Source organism: Cricetulus griseus (genome assembly GCF_003668045.3).
Source record: "Cricetulus griseus strain 17A/GY chromosome 1 unlocalized genomic scaffold, alternate assembly CriGri-PICRH-1.0 chr1_0, whole genome shotgun sequence".
Taxonomy (NCBI): domain Eukaryota; kingdom Metazoa; phylum Chordata; class Mammalia; order Rodentia; family Cricetidae; genus Cricetulus; species Cricetulus griseus.
Window position 1 is genome coordinate 59,626,898 of NW_023276806.1, and position 21,230 is coordinate 59,648,127.

At 45.1% G+C, this 21,230-nt stretch overlaps 2 protein-coding genes across 2 annotated transcripts in view; one reads left to right on the forward strand and one right to left on the reverse strand.

The window, feature by feature from the left end:
* Positions 1–866, forward strand: part of Gphr (golgi pH regulator) — a 38,761-nt gene extending 37,895 nt beyond the window's left edge. Inside the window, exon 14 of the mRNA NM_001246813.1 lies at positions 88–866. Coding sequence (NP_001233742.1) covers positions 88–294 — 207 coding nt within the window. The 3' untranslated portion in view covers positions 295–866. The remainder of the gene's footprint in view (positions 1–87) is intronic.
* A 418-nt stretch (positions 867–1,284) lies between these two features.
* On the reverse strand, positions 1,285–20,304 carry Pdzk1 (PDZ domain containing 1). The gene is made up of 8 exons (XM_035450534.1): positions 20,095–20,304; positions 18,765–19,014; positions 10,460–10,596; positions 9,263–9,458; positions 8,603–8,799; positions 3,169–3,393; positions 2,514–2,804; positions 1,285–1,721 (listed from the first exon to the last, which is right to left on the reverse strand). The coding sequence occupies exons 1-8, from the start codon at positions 20,302–20,304 to the stop codon at positions 1,668–1,670; spliced, it is 1,560 nt and encodes a 519-aa protein (XP_035306425.1). The 3' UTR covers positions 1,285–1,667.
* Between the last annotated feature and the right edge of the window lie 926 nt (positions 20,305–21,230).

The following is a 21,230-nucleotide window of genomic DNA, read 5'->3' on the forward strand; positions in this document are numbered from 1 at the left end:
AAATTTTAAGACTAGTATTACAGTTTGCTCTGGCTTGCCCTGGAAATACTGAGAGTAACTTATGAACTAATTGGCCTAAACTCACAGGGCATGTACTTCGTCTCTTCCGTGCTGCTGATCCGAATGAGCATGCCCCCAGAATACCGTACCATCATCACACAAGTCCTCGGAGAACTTCAATTCAACTTCTACCACCGCTGGTTTGACGTCATCTTCCTGGTCAGTGCCCTCTCCAGCATACTGTTCCTCTACCTGGCTCACAAGCAGGCACCAGAGAAGCACATGGCACCCTGACCTCATACCCACTGCAGACTGTGAGGCTCAATGGGTAGTACCTGTACCAGGGCCTTAAATTCTTTAAACAGAGGAGCCGCTGGGGCCGTTTATTCTGCCTGCAGTACATGCCTTCTTCCTCCCACAATACTGAAGTCATAAGGAGCTTCGAATAAGGCGCAAGAGGGCGAAATCCCCACAGCATTCAGCAGGGGTCAGAAGCTATGAAATGAGGAGGGTGAGGGTCAGGGCCTGAGGACACCCTGGTGCTCCTGAGTAGGTGACTTCCCTTGAAAATTTTAGTAAAGTCAGAGTTTTAACACTGTGGCATTGGGTTTGCTTATCAAGCCCGGCTTGGTGTGCTGTTGTGGTGGTCTAATGTAAAACGCATCCCTCCCAGCCCAGTGGTGGTGGTGGTGGTGCACGCCTTTAGTCCCAGCACACAGGAGGCAGAGGCAGGCGGATCTCTGAGTTCTTGTAGACCAGCCTGGTCTACAAGAGCTAGTTCCAGGACAACCTCCAAAGCCACAGAGAAACCCTGTCTCAAAAAAAATCCCTCTCTCCTCACCCAACTTTACCTCATAAAAATAACCAAAAGGTTATCTGTTCTTTTCTGGGATGATAGGCATCTGAAACAGATTTTACCAAGATTTTAAGTGTGTCCTTTTATTTCCTTTTAAATTAGTAGAGTGAATGCCCTACACTAATCCAGCAGTGCGGTCTGGCTGTCTCCCTCTGCCTCTTGTGTTGTGGGATGAGACAGTGAGTAGCTGTTATCTGTTCAACAAGCCCTCTCCTGTTCTGGAACACAAGCTCTTGTTTATAAAAGGAAGGTGTTTTTTATTATGCAAATGCAATATAAGAAAATTCTGAAATATATTGCCTGGAAGTCTCCTTTCATCACTAAGGTCATAGTGTGTATGTTGCTGTTTGGGGCGTCTAGAAGCAAATGAAATGTTTATACAGAACAAAGGCACTATTCAAATTCAGACCCTATTAAGCCAACAGGGAAGTTGCAAGCAACTCAGAAAGCACCCAAATAATGCTTCTTAGCCACAGCATTGCTACAAAAGCACACCTCTGACAGGATGTCTGCTTGATGCTTTAATTAGCCACACTCACACATACACAAATGAATCATCTCCGGTGCTCGAGAAGCACACAGAAGAGCTTTCATCAACAGAAATGGAAAGCTGCACTTTGGAAGATATCACATAGAAAGAACCTGGCAGCTCCCTCCCGCTAGGTTGAGCAGCCCTTTCAACAGCAGACAGTCACGTGGGACAAGTGATTCCAGAGGTCTAATGGGGTCACAGCAGAGAGCTCCTTCCTTGGAAAGGCAGTTCCTGGGCATGTAAGAGGAATCCAGCAGCCAAAACCATCGTTCCTTCTCATCACATCTCTGTGTCCTCAGAGTTGGAAGAAGAATTCGAGGCTGTGCTGTGAGTCTGTGTAAAAGAAAACCAAGGTTTATACCAGCAGAGTGTGAACAGCAGGGAGGAGAGCAGTGCACCTCTAGAATGTCTGTCTCTATATATATGTTTGTGAATATATGTATACAATCAGTTTTCTATAAGACCACTATAGTACTATAACTGACATTCCCTATCAGTGGAATTAATACGATGGAAAGGAAAAGTGTAGTGAGACTTTTCATCAGAAAATTTCCTTTTATTAACTTGGATGTCGGTTCATTTTTGAATCTCAATCAAGTTCATCTATGAAGAAAAAATTGACTAGAAAAAATTGACATTTTTTGACATAATACCTGCCATTTACTTAATACTGACCCTGACCGTGAGTTTTCACTGACTGTGAGCCAGGCACTGTTCTGAAAACAATTGTGCACTTTATCCCTGTCTTATAGGAATAATGTAAACAGTAGAAAAGCTAGAGCACAGAGCAGAAAATCCCCTGATGTGCAGCAGAAACAGAGCTGGTCCCACAGAACCGAATTGGGTTCTTTTGGTAGTCTCCATCATGATTCTTCATTGACTGATTGCCAACCGCATGCTAAGAAAATAACTTCACAAGCCACAGTCCCAGCACTCAGGAAGCAGAGCCAAGAGATCTAGAGTTCTAGGCCAGCCTGGGCTCCACAATGAGGCCACATTTCTAAGAAGACAGTGTTCTTGTACTACCTCTTATCCTCACAAAACCCTGACAGGTTGGTTACCCTGTGTTAGTTTTGAGGAAACAGACACTGGGACTGGATCCCAGAGAAGCAAGTCACCACTCACTCGCTCTTTTGCTGGGTGGGAGTCATGCCCTGACTCTGTTGATGTTTCTCCTTGGCCATCAGTGCAAGTGACCAGGGGGTCAGCCAGGGAGGAAACAATGGAGATTTTCTTAGCTTGGAAGTAGTCGTAGGCCTTCTTTCCACAGACCAGGAGAGTGACCTCCTCTCCGCTGCTCTTGATTCTGACCACTACATTCTCGTAGGGTTCGTCTTGCACGTTCTCCCCATTCACTTCAATGATGATGTCCTCATCCTCCAGCCCAGCCTTGTCAGCAGGGCCACCCTTCTGTACCTGCAAGCAGAAGGTCCAGGGGTCAGTTCCAAACATGGGTTAGGGTGATGATCCCTCCTGAAAACTTAACCACATCTTTCTCCTTGGTGGGCTATACCCTCTCCTCCACCCTGGCCAAGCACCGTACTGAACATCTTTGGCCTGAAGGTATTGGGATCCCAACTTGAGAGCTGCAGTTGTCTCACTGCCCATCCCTACAGGGTACAGGCACTATGACGCATGCACAAAAGCAGACAGGTAGCACTCCTGGAGGTGGGGAATATGACCACCTCTGCAGCAAGCATCATGTCTATGCATGGCTTGCACTGAAAGTGCCAATCCTAACTGGCTGTGTTTGCTGGGCTGCTGGGACCAGTTACCATACCTCTTTGACAAAGGAGCCTGGCTGACCCTGAATGGCATTAAGGTGAAATCCATAGCTGTTGTCAACTTTAATCAGCCTACAGAGCTTGGGTTTATGATCTCCTGCATCTTCTGTAGTGTCTGGACTTGTGGCCTCCAGAAGAGCAGGCACAGGAGCTGGAACCTCCTTGACAGAACCATTAGGCAGTTCTTGACTTTGGCAGTAGAGAAGTGGAGAAAAACGAGCCTTTTGAAAATAAAGGGAATATAAATAAGGGAAAATAAAATACACATATGAGCAGTTATCCATCATTAAACGTGATAGCTTAGTACACATGTCATACATGTCTATTATTCAATTGTAGGCTCTAAATTTCTCCACCATAGCCAGAGATAGAAACATGTGTACAGACACATACAAGTGTGTTAAGACAAACAGAATAGATTTCTGTACCAAACCCTAAGGCTATCTAACAAATTACTAGCTTAACTCCACAAAAGCAGGCAGATCACTGAACAACACTGCCCACACTCTCCCGTGGGGAACACCTCTAAGGGGCTAGCCCAAGTAGGCCCGCTCTCCCTATCTTCAGTAAAATTGTCTTTAAGCACACTATAGAAACTAAAAGATAGCGGGCAGTGGTGGCACACACCTTTAATCCCAGCACTCGGTAGTCAGGGACAGGAGGATCTCTGTGAGTTCGAGGTTAGTCTGGGCTACAGAGCGAGTTCCAGGACAGCCAAGGCTACACAGAGAAACCCCGTCTCAAAAAACCAAGGGACAATTCTGTGACTAACTGAAGACTCAAAGACATCAGAAAGACCAACTCCACACACTAATGGGAGAGGCGACCACATATAGAGGCAAAGGTGGACCCTGTCCCTCAGCAGTTGCTTGCCGTCGCCAGCGCTGGCATCGGCGCTCAACTTTTTTGTATTTATTGTAATTATCTTAGCACCCCTCTCATGCCAAGCTTCCTCCTGACTGTAAATAGTCTGCTCCCTCTCACTCTCATGGCCATTGTCATGAAGACAGCAATATGATGGTCTTGAATAGAGAGAACAGGAAATGAACTGTTCTTTACTCTGGTGCTCGAACACACTCATCCCTGACGCCTTTCTTTGTGTTTGGTCCAGCTTCCTCTGGCAGTTTCCTACTTTCCTTTGTGTAGTTATCCCCAGGAGCACCTGCTAAGCCTGAATCTCACCCAGTACTTTAGCCTGGCCTGCCAAGCCTGCCCCAGGGGTCTTATCTTTGCACCGAGACTACAGTTTTTGTGCCACCATGCTCAGTATTTCAGCAAGTGTCCTGGGGATCAAACTCAAGTCCTTGATCTTTTGAGGCAAAATTGAGCTCAATCCCCCCATCCCTGATGTTTTTTTAATTTGTAGTTTAATAGAGTTGAGTTAGCTGGCTAAGGATTTTTCTTGAGTTAGGGGCTTGTTTTGGGTTCGCTTTGGACCTACTCAGCAGTTAAATTGAGGTCAACAGGTGTCCAGGACATTTGTTAAACATCAAGCAACGAGGGAGGAACCTTGTGTCCACCTCACCACTGTAGAAGCTTAGCAAAAAAGATGTGGGGTCCATCTGCCTTCCTGCTCACATTGCCCTTCGGAGCCAGGTACCTGGCAGCTCAGCCCCATGTAGCCCTCAGAGGTGTTTACAAACACTCCACTTTCATGCAAGATGATGTGGGGAAATCAGAGTGACTCACTAATGTAACTCTGAGCTCTCCTCAGCAAGCAGAGCAGCTATGTCTGCCTGGGGATGGACTGCTGGTGTCAAAGCACCCACCATGAAAGAGGAAGCAGGGAGGCTTTGCACCACCCCCTGGAGCACTCCCGAGTCTAGCCCCCATCAGGAATTGCTAGGGGGTTTGACATACTCATGGCTGTATCTCACCTCACCCCCACACCAGCTATGAAGCCCACCTTCGAGAGTGGGCAGACTCCCCTCTCACTTTAACCAAAACCAGGAAAATTACACTGACATCATTTATCTAATTCCCCCACCCCCAGGAATTACAACAGAACCCTCAATGCCAGCATCAATTTACAACATCAAAACAGTGGCTCACAGAAGTCAAGTTGTCCCACTTCTGACAGCTATGGTTGCTCGTAAGCCAAAAATAGCTCCCTGTACCTTAAGTCACATGAACAGCCTTTCCAATTATTTTCTTTCTTGAAAAAGCAAAGCAAAACAAAAACAAACGAACAGGTGTTTACCGCCTGTCAACCTTTCACATTCTCAAGACTTTTCCTCTCCTCGGGAGCCTGTCCTGCTACAAGGTGCCTCCCAGCATCTTCCATCCCCTCCGTCATCACCTTTTTGGTTGGAGGGCATTTGTCGGACTAGGTTCTCAGAACTGGACATGATGTAAATTCAGTAATCATACATGTGGATACCCGCATGTGCTAAGTAGTAACTGAATGAGTGTTTTCCCCACCCTTCATGGTGCCTTACAACAAGAAAGCCAGTACTCAGACAGCTCTCCCGTGCTTCTATTACTAGTGTTTCCTGGCTGGTCTGACTGACTATCTCTAGAAGCCAATGAAGTCAACCTTAAGTTGTTTGGTTTGGCAGGAGCAGCTTTTTGGAGTACCAAATCTGTTCTCGACATTTCCTGACATTCAGTCAGTTTGCTTTCAGTACTTTGAAGCCATCTCTGTTGTCTTGTTGTTGTTTATTCTTCCTAATCTGAGTAGGAGGGCGTTGTGTCTGTGGCTGGCATTCCTTGGGTAAACATCCACCTTGCCTCTTCTGTGGCAGGGTCTGTCATTGACCTGGCACTCCCCCATTAGGCGAGGCTGGCCGGCCACTGGGTCCCAGGAACCCTCCTGTCCCCACCCCTCCAGCACCAGAATGACAACACACACTCAGCCACAGCTGGCTTCATTACAAAGGTGGGGATCAAACTCAGATCCTCAAGCCGGCAAGAACTTTGGACTCAGCTAGCGCCCAGGCTCTGGCTGGATATTTTCAATGTTAATTACATCCTCCTGTCAATCATCCAGCATTCCTTTACATCCCCTGAAAATCCATCAAACATGTCTCCATCCCAATGTAATAAATCAGGATAGGAACAAGTAGTGTGTGAGAGAGTGTGCCATAGAGACTTCTGTCCGGGTTTACATTATCCCAGGACCAAAGATTCTGTAGGTGTGATTATTCAGTCTTGTTTACAAAAGTATCTTGAAAAGTCTGACCAAGATTTAAGAGAACATGTATGGTCTAATGAATTGAGTCTGAGGACTTGAGTTCAAATACTGATTTGTGTCTCTGCTAAGCTGAGTGTCTAAGTCATTTAGTGTCTAAGCTTAGTTTCCAAGCTATAAAAGGAGGCCAGTGTCACCACCATACTCTTCCTCCCATTGCCATGGCTCTGAGGTGCTTTTGTAACTGTGTAACCAAAAGAAGACTATTATCTATGACCAACATTCAGCAAAGCAGACGGCACTTTGGCCCCCAGACAGCTGTTGAAATGGACTGAACATCCATTTTCATGATAACGTATTATAAAATGTTAACATTGGGAGCGGAGATGCTCAGTGGTTAAGAGCACATGCCACTCTTACAAAGGAGCCAAGTTTGGTTCCTAGCACCCCATCAGCTTACAGTTGCCTGCAACTCTACTCCAGGGGACCCAACACCCTCTTCTGGACTCTGTGGGCACCTGCTCTCATGTAGACATACCTACATACAACACATAATTTAAAAATTACATTTTTTTTTTTTTTTTGGTTTTTCGAGACAGGGTTTCTTTGCAGCTTCGGAAGTTGTCCTGGAACTAGCTCTTGTAGACCAGGCTGGTCTTGAACTCACTGAGTTCCACCTGCCTCTGCCTCCCAAGTGCTGAGATTAAAGGCGTGCGCCACCAATGCCCGGCAATAACAATTTTTTTTAAAGCTTTGACAGCAAACAGCTGTCAGAAGAAGAGGGAGTGAGGATCTTCATCAGCTTGTTTTGTTCTGGGTGAACCTGTTCCCACTGCTTACTAAGGACAATGCGAATGAGAATTCCTGTTCAGCCACTGCATCTCCACCAGTTAGAGCTTCCAGCCCTGTGGAGAGGTTGGGATACTGCAAGTCCAGAGCCTATTTCACTAGGGCGATCTGTAGCCTAAAAAATGATGCCTTACCCACCTCTAACATTCTGATAAACAAGTTGGAATGTATTAATAAAATTGGTTCTTCATCAACCAAAGGGCTACAGCTGTCACATAGCCTGAGACCTCCACCTCACTATAATCTACCCATTTCCACAAATGTGTTTTTCAGACCTTCATTTGTACCTTTCTTTGTTCTGTTACTCTAAAAACTCTGTGTCTTGTCTTTGAACCTTGAACAGTGACCACACCCCTTTGGGTGTGGCCTCAGGCGGAGGGAATCGGGAAGAGGGAAGCTTGAGACATGGCTTCTGTTTGTGCGCTCTTCAGGTGGGTCAGCCAACCCTGTAGGAAGGACAGAGAAACGCTCCCACGGTTCTTTGTATTTTTCTGTGTAAGTGTTCCCCAATAAACACCCATTTATCATTTATCTCGGGTCTAGTGAAGTCATTACCTCCTCACCTTCAGAACTCCATTAAACGGCTTCCATGTTGGAATGTGGTGGGACCATGGCCACTCAGATCTAACTCCAAAACAAATTCTTATTCCTTCTGAGGTGAGAGCTGTGGTTTTGCATTAACAACAACAACAAACTAATAGACCTTTCTAGGTCTTTACTCAAGACTGAAGAAGTACCAGGCGTTGATGGCTCTGGGAGGCAGAAGCAGGCGGATCTCTGTAAGTTCGAGGCCAGCCTGGTCTCCAGAGCGAGTGCCAGGATAGGCTCCAAAGCTACAAAGGATTTCGAGAAATCCTGTCTCGAAAAACCAAAAAAAAAAAAAAAAAAAAAAAAAAAGACCGAAGAAGCTTTCTGACCAACAATATCACATCTACTCATCAGGGCTGGAGAGATGCTCAGCCATTAAGAGCACTCACCTCTTGTAGAGGGACCCTGGTTCGGTTCCCAGTACTCACAATAGGTGGCTCACAACTTCCTGTAACTCAAGTTCCAGATCTAACACCCTCTTCTGACCTTGGCACCTTCGTACACATTCAAATACACACACAAAGACTTACACATAAAAATGAATCTAAAACCATTTATGTCTGTGTCAGCTCTGTCCATTTTGAGATTCCTGCTCTTCATAGCTTATCCCAGATCAGCAAGACTAATTATCTTCAGCTAATTTACAAATTAGTTTTTAGTCCAGGAATTTATAACTCATTTAACACTCTCCTGTCACTACCAATTTGAGCCACAATTTGGCCTTAATAGTTGTTATGCCCCATTCCAGGCTGAAGAACAAAGTAACTCAGCTCAAAGTCAGAGGGCATAAGTGAAGGGACCCAGCCTTAATGCACGAATACGTAGTCATTATATTGAATATTTGTGTTACTGGAATTACTTACCAGTCTATAGATTTCATCCGCCTCTTTGTCCACCACCAACAGTGTGGCCTGGTCTCCACCCTTCCTAATCATTTCCACCACACTGTCATGATCAAGGTCTTCCACAGACTCGCCATTGACAGCAACTACCAAGTCATTGTTCTTCAAGCCAGCTGCCTCTGCTGGGCTTCCAGATTCTATGTCCTTGATGATCTGACCTACCCTCCCCACACAAAGCAAAGTTACCAGAAAGGCCCCCAAGCAAGCAAGCTCTGGGATTTCTGGGTCTGAAGAAGTAGGTATAAAGGCATGCTGAATCCAACTCCTCCCATCTCTCTGCACCCCAGGGGCCTACAAGTCTACTTTCCAGCCTGTTCTGAGAACAAACCAAGCCTCAAAGAAGAGGATCTTAAAAGATGGAGGACCCAGTGTTTACTAAGTGTCTGATGGTTACTTCTGACAAAGTGGCAGGCTAAGAAACCCCTAGGAAGTCAGTGGGCATACTTACCAGGCACAAGTCATACCAGCAGGTAAGCCACAGAATGGAAAGGGAAGTGGAAGTGGAAACAGGAGAGCCCCATGGGAACAGCTCTGCCCCTCCCCCTGCAGTTCCTGGTGGGGCTGAGCTTGGTGAGCCAGCACTGAGGCTGAGGGACACGGTCTGCTGGCCTAGTGCCTCACCTTTATGCTCAGCACCTGCCCTCAGATAGAATCCATAGCCATTGCTTCCCTTCTTGATGACCACCACCCGGGGCTGGTGGGGCAGCAGTTTCAAACTGGCTGTTTCCCTCTTGAACTGTGTCTTCTGTTCACTATGGCGCTTGGCAGTTTCCTTGTCCACAAGGAGGAACATGACGCGGCTCCCTCCCTTCTTCACCTGCAGCAAGACACACAGATGAGGAGCAGGGGCCTCCATGAACAATGAATGCTGGGAGCAAGGCCACGGTGCAGTGCAGAAAGCCCAGGGCACGTGGCCTGATCATGAGTGCTGGGGCAATGCTTCCCCCAACCTGACTGAATGTATCTGTCTGCTTTGAAGGAAAACATCCAGCCACACAGACTAGCTGAACTCAAGCGGGAGCCCAAATTCTCAAAGCCCAGAAAGATATGCAGGTGAGAAGGGCGGGATGGGATTTTAGAAAAGGAAATAGTAAAGGTCAACTTTGGAAGATCATTCTACTAAGAGGTTGGTCCATTTTCAAGGTTCCATCAACAAGACAGCCCTGCTACAGGGTCAGCATGCTGTGGGTCTTCCAATACCTGGCAGGTACAGTTTGTTACCCATGGCCATCCACACATGGAAATACTAAATGGAGACTCGAGGAAATTCTTACAAGCTTAACACTGTATTCTGTGTTGAATGATGAAATCCATCCCTTGCCACCCACACCTCCATCCAGAAGGTATCTAGCAGACCCATCTCTGAGCACTATACCTGCCACTGAACGAAGCCGCCATCCACAGATAGCGGACAATAAGCCTCACCTGTGCTGTTCCTGCCTCTGTCCACATACCTATGATAGTTTAACTTACAAGCTGGACACAGTGACTGGCAATAAATAAGAAATAAACTATAACAATGTATTGTAGTAATAGTTGTTTAAAATTACGAACCACTGATTTCTGGAAGTTTCCATTATTTTCAGATGTGGTTGACTGCAAGTAGATGTAGAAATGGGAACTGAAAGGAAGTGGGGGGGAACCAGCGCCCTGTTAGCACTGCCCATGCCACCAGCGACTCTGCACCCTTGATGCGAACACCTAGATGGATGCTCTTCCATCACACGCTCATCCAGCAGGCCCTACCGTGCCCCTCCCTGTCGCTTCCAGTGAGAGCAGAGGGGAAGGGAGGGGAGAAATGTGCCCTTTAAGGGTTACCTTTTCCACCACGTCCTCGTGGCTGTAGTTCTCTACATTTTCTCCATTCACTTCAATCAAGTGATCATCGGCCAGGACCCCCGCTTTCATGGCTACTCCCTGAGGTGTTATGTCAGTCAGGTACACACCCTTTTTACCTGAAGAAGAGTTGGAGAGAGAGTATTGCACAGAAATCTACACACCTGGCAAAGAAGTTTCCTCTGGGTACCTTTAGAGCTGACTCAAATTGTCATCGGCCTCGGCTCTCAACTCAGTTACAGCACCTAGCACAAAGCTGGGCACTGCTGTTACTCAGCACGGGTCTGTTGAAGAGGAATTTTCAGTCTGACTGAAGGAAAGTCAAGACTCTTGGTGAAAAGCCAGTGAGTTGGCTCAGAGGGTAATGTCACCCGATGCCAAGTCTGACAACCTGGGTTCAATTTCCAGGTCCACATAGTAGAAAAATAGAACTCCTGCAAGTTGTCCCTTGACCCCCACACATTCAGCATGGCACATACACACACACACACCCCAATGGAAATTTTAAAAATAAAGGGCTGGTGTTGACCTCTTGAACCAGAAAGTACTGATCCATCTACCTTTGCATCTGTGGAATTGGAGGTTTTCCTCTCCATCCTCCCCATCACAGACTGCTGGAGTCCGTAAACCTCTGTTGCAGCCCAGCAAGGTTAGCGGAAGGAGGAAGAGGAAAGGGAACATTGTGTGTGGTTGATTTGCTAGTAACCTTTCTAGATGTGAACGTTCCCATCTATTCTGGGGATAGCTTTATATGACCATATGTGTTACTTTAAGGAGTAGGAGGTCCATCAACTCAGCTTCCTGGAACACTTAACAGTTCTCCTATTGCCCACTAGACACAAAGATCCCCCTGTGGAGATCCTCTTCAGGTCTCCCTGTTGCTCTCTCTGGAACAGAGATAAAAGCACCTGTGACGGGACTCTTGACTTAGGACAGGGTCCTCCATGCTACTGGTCACACATGGCTGTGTTGAAATAATTCCATGGTGCAAAACTTCTTACCATCCCTAAAAGGTAAGAAAACACCTGACATTTCCTTCGCTCTGGGCTCAGACAGCTCCAAAAGCTAATCGCTGAAGAGTCTCCCCTAACCCCCACCGCCAAACTTCTCATGTGGTTGGCTCATTCATTCACTCATTCTCTTTCCTCTCCAGGCTCTAAAGAGATACCTGTCCTTCCCTTTAAGACCCCACCATGTTTGACTCTCCATATATTGTGTTGTCCACTGTTCCCTCTCCCACCCGAGGCCCTCTCTCAATCTAATAAACCTCACTCTGGAAGAGAATTGTGTGTCAGCTTCTTCTCTAAGCCAATTGCTGCGTGGCTTCTTTTATAGTCATCATTATCTTGTAGATTGTCAGGAAGTAAACACTCTCCCCATAAAAGCTACTCACTGAGTGCATCCGCACAAGAGCCAAGGAAATAGACTGTGAATTTTGACTTTTTAGGTTGTGTGTGTTTACACACACAAACACACACACACACACACACACACACACACACACACACACACACACACCATAACATGTATGTGGAAGTCAGAGTTGGTTCTCTCCTCCCACTGAGGCTCTGGGGATTAAACCCAGTCATCAGGCTTGGCAGCCAACACCTTTCCCACCAAGCCAGCTCACCACCACCACCACCCCCCCACTTTTGTTTAATACCATTTTACTGTTAATAGATTTCTAAGAAATGCCAAGGTTCTTTGGCCCTCCACACCAGTGTTTAATAATACCAATGTGAGGACTGTCTCTCATGGTTTTAATTTCTGTCTCTTGTTAGAGGTCACATAACCTCTGAAAGCAATTTAAATTGTCAAATGGCCTTCTCCTTTACCTTCCTCCAAACATGACCTGCCATCAGTCCTCTCCAGGACCAGAGAGAATGTAGGCAGAGGCAACAATAGTGTTAGGTGATGGGCTAACACTCACTCGTGGCTCTTTCTCATAATAAAGCTAACTTCTGAAAGATAGTTGTGTGTCAGCATCTTTTCTGAACCTACCAACCTCTTCTCTGTTTAACAAAATGGAGCTAGCCAGGTAGCATGGCTCCCAATTCCTAACAGTTTCCAAGGGGAAACACTAAAGAACTCCAGTAGACAGTACAGCATGGTGCATTCCTCTGAAAACACAGAAACAGGACCTCTAGGACTTCCTGAGGGCTAGGAATTCTCAAGTATGTCCTTTGCAGGATAGGTCAGGGACACATCTTAGGACAGTTGAGACCAGGATTCAATGGAGAGTACTATACGGTCATAGGAAGACAGGGTGTATGCAGCAACTCTGGGATTGTAATATGGCAACAGATGCTCAAAAATCTGTTGAATAAGTGAATGAACTCTTGGTTTCTCTGGGACATGAAAAGAGATTTCAGTCTCACTCCAGGTAGCTATTATGAAGAAGCTGCCTCCCCTGCATCTTCAGCCTAAGGGAGCTGGAAAAGAACAATAAAGCCAGACAGTAGCAGTGCACACCTTTCATTCCTGCACTTGGGAGACAGAGACAAGAGGACCTCTGAGAGTTCTAGGCCAGCCTGGTCTATAGAGTGAGCTCCAGGACTGCCAGGGCTACACAAAGAAACCCTGTCTTGAAAAAACAAGGTAGAAGGCCCAATCCTCAGGCCTGGAGCAGTGTCAGTAGAGGCCCAAACCACCCGCCTAGAAGCAGCTTCAGAGGGAGGCCAAAGCCTCAGGCCCAGGAGTGGGGAGCGACCACCAGGTGAGATGACAGCGTTGGTTTCCAGCAGTGGCTTCCAGAAGGTATTGCAAGAAGTTCCTCTGGGAAAGATCACCTGTGTCCCAGCCAGTATCCATTGCCATTTCTTGGTTGGAGATACGCCACTGCTCCAGTGATCACGAGACCCTCAGCCCCACCTCCACCTAGAGGATGGTCACTACAGCCATGACCCTGTCTTCAACAAGAGGAGCATGCACTGGGCCTGTAGTCCTACCTACACCTCAAGGATTGACCACCTGAGCCTTGGGCCCACTTCCACCAAGAGGAGCAATCACTGGAGGCTCTGCTCTGCTTGCACCTGAAGGAGTGGTCAACAGAGCCACAGCCCCCAACTGTACCAACTGGAGAAAGAGAGACCCCCTGAAGGACAAGCTCCACCTATACCAATTAGAGGAAGAGATGCGTAGACAACAAGGTAAGAATACACTCAACAATATAAAGAACAATACTGCACCACTAGAAACTAGTGGTGCTACAACAGCAAGACCTGAACATCCAACACAGATGTAGTAGAAGAAAACAACCTAAAATAACTTTATGAGGATGATTGAGGCCCTTAAAGAGAAAATGAAAAATACCCTTTTTAAAATGGAGGAAAAAACAAACAAAAAATTGGAAGAAATCAACAAATCCCTTAAAGAAAATGAAGAAAAAGCAATCAAACAAGTGAAGGAAACAATTAGAGACTTGAAATCTGAAATAGAGGCAATAAAGAAAACACAAACCAAGGGAATTCTAGAAATGGAAAATCTGGGTAGACAATCAGGAACCACAAATGCAAGCATAAACAACAGAATATAAAAGATGGAAGAGAGAATTTCAGGCATTGATGATATGCTAGAGGAAACATCAAATCCTTAACACAAAACATGCAGGAAATCTGAGACAGCGTGAAAGACCAAACCTGGGAATAATAGGGATAGAAGGAGAAGTCCAACTCAAAGGCACAGAAAATATATTCAACAAAATCATGGAAGAAAACTTCCCCAACCTAAAGAAGGACATGCCTATGAAAGTACAAGAAGGGCTGGAGAGATGGCTCAGAGGTTAAGAGCACAGACTGCTCTTCCAGAGATCCTGAATTCAATTCCCAGCAACCACATGGTGGCTCACAGCCATCCGTTATGAGATCTGGTGCTCTCTTCTGGTGTGCAGATACACATGGAAGCAGAATGTTGTATACATAATAAAATCTTAAAAAAAAAAAAACAAAGAAGCTTACAGAATACCAAATATACTGGACCAAAAAATAAGTTCCCTTGCCACATAATAATCAAAACAATAAACATACAGAATAAAGGAAGAATATAAAGAGCTGCAAAGGCTAGGTAACATATAAAGGCAGACCTATCAGAATTACACCTGACTTCTCAATGGAAACAATGAAATCCAGAGGGTCCTGGGCAGATGTTATGCAGACACTAAGGGACCATGGATGCCAGCCAAGAAGAATACTATACTCAGCAAAGCTTTCAATAACCACAGATGGAGAAAACAAAATATTCCATGATAAAACTAGAATTAAACAATATCTATCCACAAACCCAGCCCTAAAGAAAGTACTAGAAGGAAAATGCCAACCCAAGAAAGTCAGCTACATCCACAAGAACACAGGCAAATCCCAAAGAAGGGAATTGAACACACAAAGCCCCCACCAACATAAACAAAAATAACAGGAACTAGCAATCACTTGTCATTAATATCCATTAATATAAATGGTCTCAATTCACCTATAAAAAGACACAGACTAATAGATTGGATACGGAAACAGAATCCATCCTTTTACTGCCTACAAAAAAATATACCTCAAACTCACAGACATTACCTCAGAGTAAAAGGTTGGAAAATTTTTTCCAATCAAATGGACCTAATATCCTAATATCTAACAAAATAGACTTCAAACTAAAATTAATCAAAAAGATAAAGAAGGGCATTTCATATTCACAGGAAAAATCCACCAAGAGGAAATTCAATTCTGAACATCTATGCCCCAAACACAAGGGCTTCTGCATTTGTAAAAGAAACATTACTAATCACAAACCAAGCCCCACACACTAATCGTGGGAGACTTCAACACCCCACTCTTACCACTGGACAGGTCTGACAGAAGCTTAACAGAGAAATAAGGGAGCTAACAGTTGTTATGACTCGATTGAACTTAACATCTATAGAACATTGTACCCAAACACAAAAGAATATACTTTCTTTTCAGCACCTCATGGAACCTTCTCGTAATAGACTACATACTCAGTAACAAAGCAAACCTCAACAGATTAAAAAAAAAAAAAATGGAATAACCCCTTGTATCCTCTCAGATCACCACAGCTTAAAGTGTAGAATTCAACAGCAACATTAATTTCAGGAAGCCTACAAAACACATGGAAATTGAACAGTGATCAACAGAATCGCCACCAGGCCAAGGAAGAAAATAAAGAAATTAAAGACTTCCTAAAATTTAATGAAAATGACCACACAATATACCCAAATTTATGGGACACAATAAAAGCAGTGCTAAGAGGAAAGTTCATAGCACTAAATGCCTACATAAAGAAGCTGGAGCCGGGCACTGGTGGCGCACGCCTTTAATCTCAGCACTTGGGAGGCAGAGGCAGTCGGATCTCTGTGAGTTCAAGACCAGCCTAGAATGAGTTCCAGCACAGCCTCCAAAGCCACAGAGAAACCCTGTCTTGGAAGAAAAATGAAGAAGGAGAAAGGAGGAAGGAGAAAGAAGAAAGAAGAAGCTGGAAAAATCCCACACTAGTGAATTAACAGAACTGAAAGCCCTAGAACAAAAAGAAGCAAACTCACCCAGAAGGAGTAGATAGCAAGAAATAGTCAAGTTAAGGGTTGAAATCAATAAAATAGAAACAAAGAAAATACAATCAATGAAACAAAGAGTTGGTTCTTCAAGAAATTCAACAAAATAGAGAAACCTTTATCCAAACTAACCAAAAGAGAGAGAATATCCAAAATAACAAAATTGGAAATGAAAAGGAGGACGTAACAACAGACACTGAGGAAATCCAGAGGATCATCAGGTCATACTTAAAAACCTGTACTCCACAAAAATGGAAAACTTTAAGGAGAGGGACAATTTTCTAGATAAGTACCACATACCAAAATTAAATCAACAACAGATAAACAACTTAAATACACCTATAACCCCTAAGGAAATAGAAACAGTTATCAATAGTCTCCCAACCAAAAAAAGCCCAGGCCCAGATGGTTTCAGTGCAGAATTCTACCAGATGTTCAAAGAAGATCTAATACTAATACTCCTCAAATTATTCCACACAATAGAAACAAAAGGAACATTACCAAACTCCTTTTACGAGGCTACAGTTACCCTGATACCCAAACCACACAAAGAAACAACTAGGAAAGAGAACTACAGACCAGTATCCCTCATGAACATAGATGCAAAAATACTCAATAAAATATGGCAAATTGAGCCGGGCGTTGGTGGCGCACGCCTTTAATCCCAGCACTTGGGAGGCAGAGGCAGGCGGATCTCTGTGAGTTCGAGGCCAGCCTGGTCTCCAGATTGAGTGCCAGGATAGGCTCCAAAGCTACACAGAGAAATCCTGTCTCAAAAAAAAAAAAAAAAAAAAAAAAGGCAAATTGAATCCAAGAACACATCAGAAAAAATCATCCACCATGACCAAGTAACTTTCATCCCAGAGATACAGGGATGGTTCAACATATGAAAACCTGTCAATGTAATCCACCATATAAACAAACTGGAAGGAAAAAAAAATCACATGATCATCTCATTAGATGCTGAAAAAAGCCTCTGACAAAATTCAACACCCCTTCATGATAAAGGTCTTGGAGAGAATAGGGATACAAGGAACATAACTCAACATAATAAAGGCAATATACAGTAACCCAACAGCCAACATCAAACTAATTGGAGAGAAACTCAAAGCAATCAACAAGATAAATGGCAGCCTACAGAATGGGAAAAATGGGTTCTTCACCAACCCCACATCTGGCAGGACTGATCTCCAAAATATACAAAGAACTCGAGAAACTAGACATCAAACTACCAAATAATCCAATTTTAAAAATGGGGTACAGATCTAAACAAAGAATTCTCAACAGAAACATCTCAAATGGTGGAAAGACACTTAAGGAAATGCTCAACATCCTTAGTCATCAGGGAAATGCAAATCAAAACTACTCAGATTCCATCTTACACGGATCAGAATGGCTAAGATCAAAAACACCAATGACAGCTTATGCTGGAGAGGGTGTGGAATAAAGGGAACACTCCTCCATTGCTGGTGGGAGTGCAAACTTGTATAGCCACTATGGAAATCAGTATGGAGATTTCTCAGGAAATTAGGAATCAACCTTCCTCAAGACCCTGCAATACCACTTTTGGGCATATACCCAAAGGAAGCACACTCACACCACAAGGACATTTACACAACTTTGTTCACAGTAACATTATTCATAATAGCCAGAACTTGGAAACAACCTAGTTGCCCCTCAACTGAAGAATGGATAAAGAAAATGTACATTTATACAATGGAGTATTACTCAGGATAAGAAACAATGGCATCCTAAAATTTGCAGGCAAATGGACAGAACTAGAAAAAAAACCCTGAGTGAGGTAACCCAGACCCAGAAATACAGATATAGTATTTACATACTCATAAACAGATACCAGACATAAAGATAACCAGCCTACAACCCACAACCCCAGAGAAGCTAGAACCTTCTTCTACAGATACAGATGGAAACAGATACAGAAATCCACAACTAACCATTGGGCCAAGCTCCTGGAGTACAATGAAAGTGAGGGAAGAGTGATAATATGAACAAAGGAGTCAAGACCATGGTGGGGAAACCCACAGAATCAGCTGACCCGAGCTAGCGAAAGATCACAATCTCTGGTCTGACAAATGGGGAAGCTGCATAAGACCGAACTAGACTCCCTTAACATAGGTGACAATGGTGCAGCTGGGGCAATAAATGAGGCCACTGGCAGTGGGGCCAAGATCTAACTCTAATGTACAAAATAACTTAGTGAGGCCCATTCTATATGGAGAGGTACCTTGCTCAACCTAGACACAGAGGTTGGGGGAGGTGCCTGGATCCTCCCTCAACGAGATGATGAACAATCTCAGTAGACTTCCTAGGGGAGGCCTTACCCTTCTCCGAGGTGCAGATGGGAGGTGGTGTGGGGGAAGTGGAGGGAACAGGAGGACAGGTGGGAGGGGAAACTGGGATTGGAATGTAAAACATAAATTAAGAAATTAAAAAAGAAAGAAAAAACAAGTCAAACAAAACAATGAAGAGGCATCCGTCCTTGAACCACTGGCCTCAAACAGCAGCCTGACAAACACTAGGGAAAGAGTCCCCCCACTCAGCCCTCGCTGCTGTCCAAAGTTGGATCTCTCTTTGTACAACTGCAGAGAAAGGATCCGTGCTGAAGACAAAGGAAGAGAGAGTGACATTGCTGTGGACATTCATAGCAACTGCAAAGACTGTCGTTACCAACACAGGGCTTCTGGAAGGCTAGAGCTCAGCCCACCCTAAGCTCACCTTGGATGGTTTTCAGAGAGAAGCCGAAGCTGTTGCCCTCCTTCACCAGGTAGCAGAGCCGTGGCTGGGCGCACGTCTCCACAGCTCCGTTCATCAAAGGGCTTGGTTTCTTATCATTTGAAGCCGGTTCCTTCTGGCTTTGACCCAAGTTGTTCAAGTCTACCTGTTTTCTTACAGCCTTCTCATAGGATTTTCCATCCAGAACCAGCAGAGTCACTGAATTCCCACTCTTTCTCACCAGATCCACCACCTTTGAAGAAAGGGGAGTGTTTAAAGGATACCTTGTCCTGTTAACCTCCCCCCCACACCACCCCGCCCCCATCAACCGTAGGAGGAAGATGTTTGTCATGTGCCTGGCAGCTGACCCAACACCCATACCCTAAGCAGAGGGGTACTGGACACCTTCACCCCAACACTCCCAATATATCAGGGAGGATCAGACTGGGCCCCAGCACTGTGGGAATCCAGAAAGCCCTGACAAGGATTGGTCTTTCCCAGATACGAATGCGCTAGAGCCGTGGTCCTCAACCTATGGGTCATGACCCCTTGGTGGATTGAACGACCCAGTTTTTTCATAGAGCTCATGTGTCAGATACCCTGCATATCAAATATTTACAATTCATACAGTAGCAAAATTACAGCTATGAAGTAGCAACAAAAATAATTTTATGGTATGGGTCACCACAACACGAGAAACTGTGTTAAAGGGTCGCAGCGTTAAGGAGCTTGAGAGAGGACAACAGGGCTTCTCAGGTCTAGGGGGTGGTGGCGTGGTGTAGTGAAAGGGGAACAATGCTGAAGTGAGGCAAGGCCTACCTCTCCCATGCGGTCACCACATGACAGTTAACAAGCTAAGTCACCTACACATGGCTGCCTCATCTGTGCGGTCACACATGCCTCACAGGCTTGTGCTGAGGGCTACAGCTTACTCAGATAAAATTGTCTAGCGTGGGCAAATGGGCAATGAACGTTTGACCTGACACTACCACAGTATAGCATTTTTTAATTGATTGCTTTTATAACAGGGCATAGGCCATGGCTCATGAACAAGGACACTTGTGGAAATCAGTTCTCTCCTTCCAACATGCAGGTCCCAGGGATTGAACTCAGCTCATCAGGCTTGGTAATAAGCACCTTTGCCCACTGAGTCACATAATAGGTTTTACAGTTCTCAGTTAATCATAAGCAATTAGACTAGTCACCATAAAATGTGATAGAACCTTGCCAGTGGTAGCCAGAAGAGAACCAAGCTCCACTGATCCCCAAAATCAGAGTGGGCAGAGATGTGGAGGCTGAAGAGGTGGCTGGAAGAACCCAAGTGTCTATTCACCTGTGCATGCTCTTCCTTGTCGACAAAGACACCATTGATCCTGAGAACTCTGTCCCCATCCAGGAGTCCTGCCTTCTCCGCTGGACTCCCCTTCTCAATCACCCGGACCAGGTGGCCATCAGTGTCCTTCTCAATGCGCAGGAAGAAGCCATAGTTCTGCCCCTCTTGTTTGGACAATTTACACTCTCTGGGATTGAAGGTGGAGGCCATTTCTGTGATGAAAAACAAATGGATAAATCCACAGGCAAGGAAATCTAGTTGGACGTTGAAACCCTGAGTCTCCATACTTGCTTTTCAAACCCTCGTGTTCAAATGAGTACTTAACACAGATGCTTTAACTTCAGTAGCTCCAACCAAATTCATCCTTGTTCCTTGTCCTAAGAGGTTATGTCTAAAAACACATGGTCCAGAAAGTTTAAGACGCCATATCTATCTTCTTTTAATTACCATGCAAAATAATAGGCTTCGTTTGTGCATGTGCTGGGTTTTTATTATTGGTGGTGATGGTGGTGGTGGTGGTGTGTGTGTGTGGGTGTGTGGGTGTGTGGGTGTGTGGGTGTGTGGGTGTGTGGGTGTGTGGGTGTGTGGGTGTGTGGGTGTGTGGGTGTGTGTGTGTGTGTGTGTGTGGAAATCAGAGGTGGTGTCAGGTGTGTTTCTCAATCCTTCACCATCTTATTAATGAGACAGATTCTCTCATAGAGATCTCAAATTCACAGATCTGATAAAGTAGCTGGCAAGCAGGTCCAGCAGTCCTCCATCTCTGCCTCTCCAGCATGAGGACTGCAGACACACACCACTATCTCCAGCCTTTTACAGGGTTTATGGGGATCCAAACTCCTGTCCTCCAAGCTTGCACAGTAAATACTGTCTTCCTGGCCCCCAGGAGTTTCATTGAGACATTCTCACACATGTGCTCTGGCTGTACCCACCTCCAAGAAGCACACTTTCACTCAAATATCTGATGAGCCTTTCTGATTCTAGATGTTGAGGATAAACCTGAGAATAAGAGGAGCTAATCACTAGGAAGATATCTTTTTCATAATTACATTTTTAAAACAAAATGTGATATGCCGTGCTGTGGAAGAACTGGGAGACATAGGATGACACAATGAGGTCTTTGGAAAGAAGGGATGGGC

What these genes read in the sequence shown, in the direction of transcription:
- Pdzk1 (XM_035450534.1), bottom strand. Translation starts at nt 20,304, where the DNA reads ATGGCCTCCACCTTCAATCCCAGAGAGTGTAAATTGTCCAAACAAGAG. An exon ending in GGCAGGTGCTGAGCATAAAG is followed by an intron (nt 8,800 to 9,262) that starts GTGAGGCACTAG and finishes TGGGGAGGGTAG; the next exon opens with GTCAGATCATCAAGGACATA. An exon ending in CCCACCCAGCAAAAGAGCGA is followed by an intron (nt 1,722 to 2,513) that starts GTGAGTGGTGAC and finishes TCTTTTACACAG; the next exon opens with ACTCACAGCACAGCCTCGAA.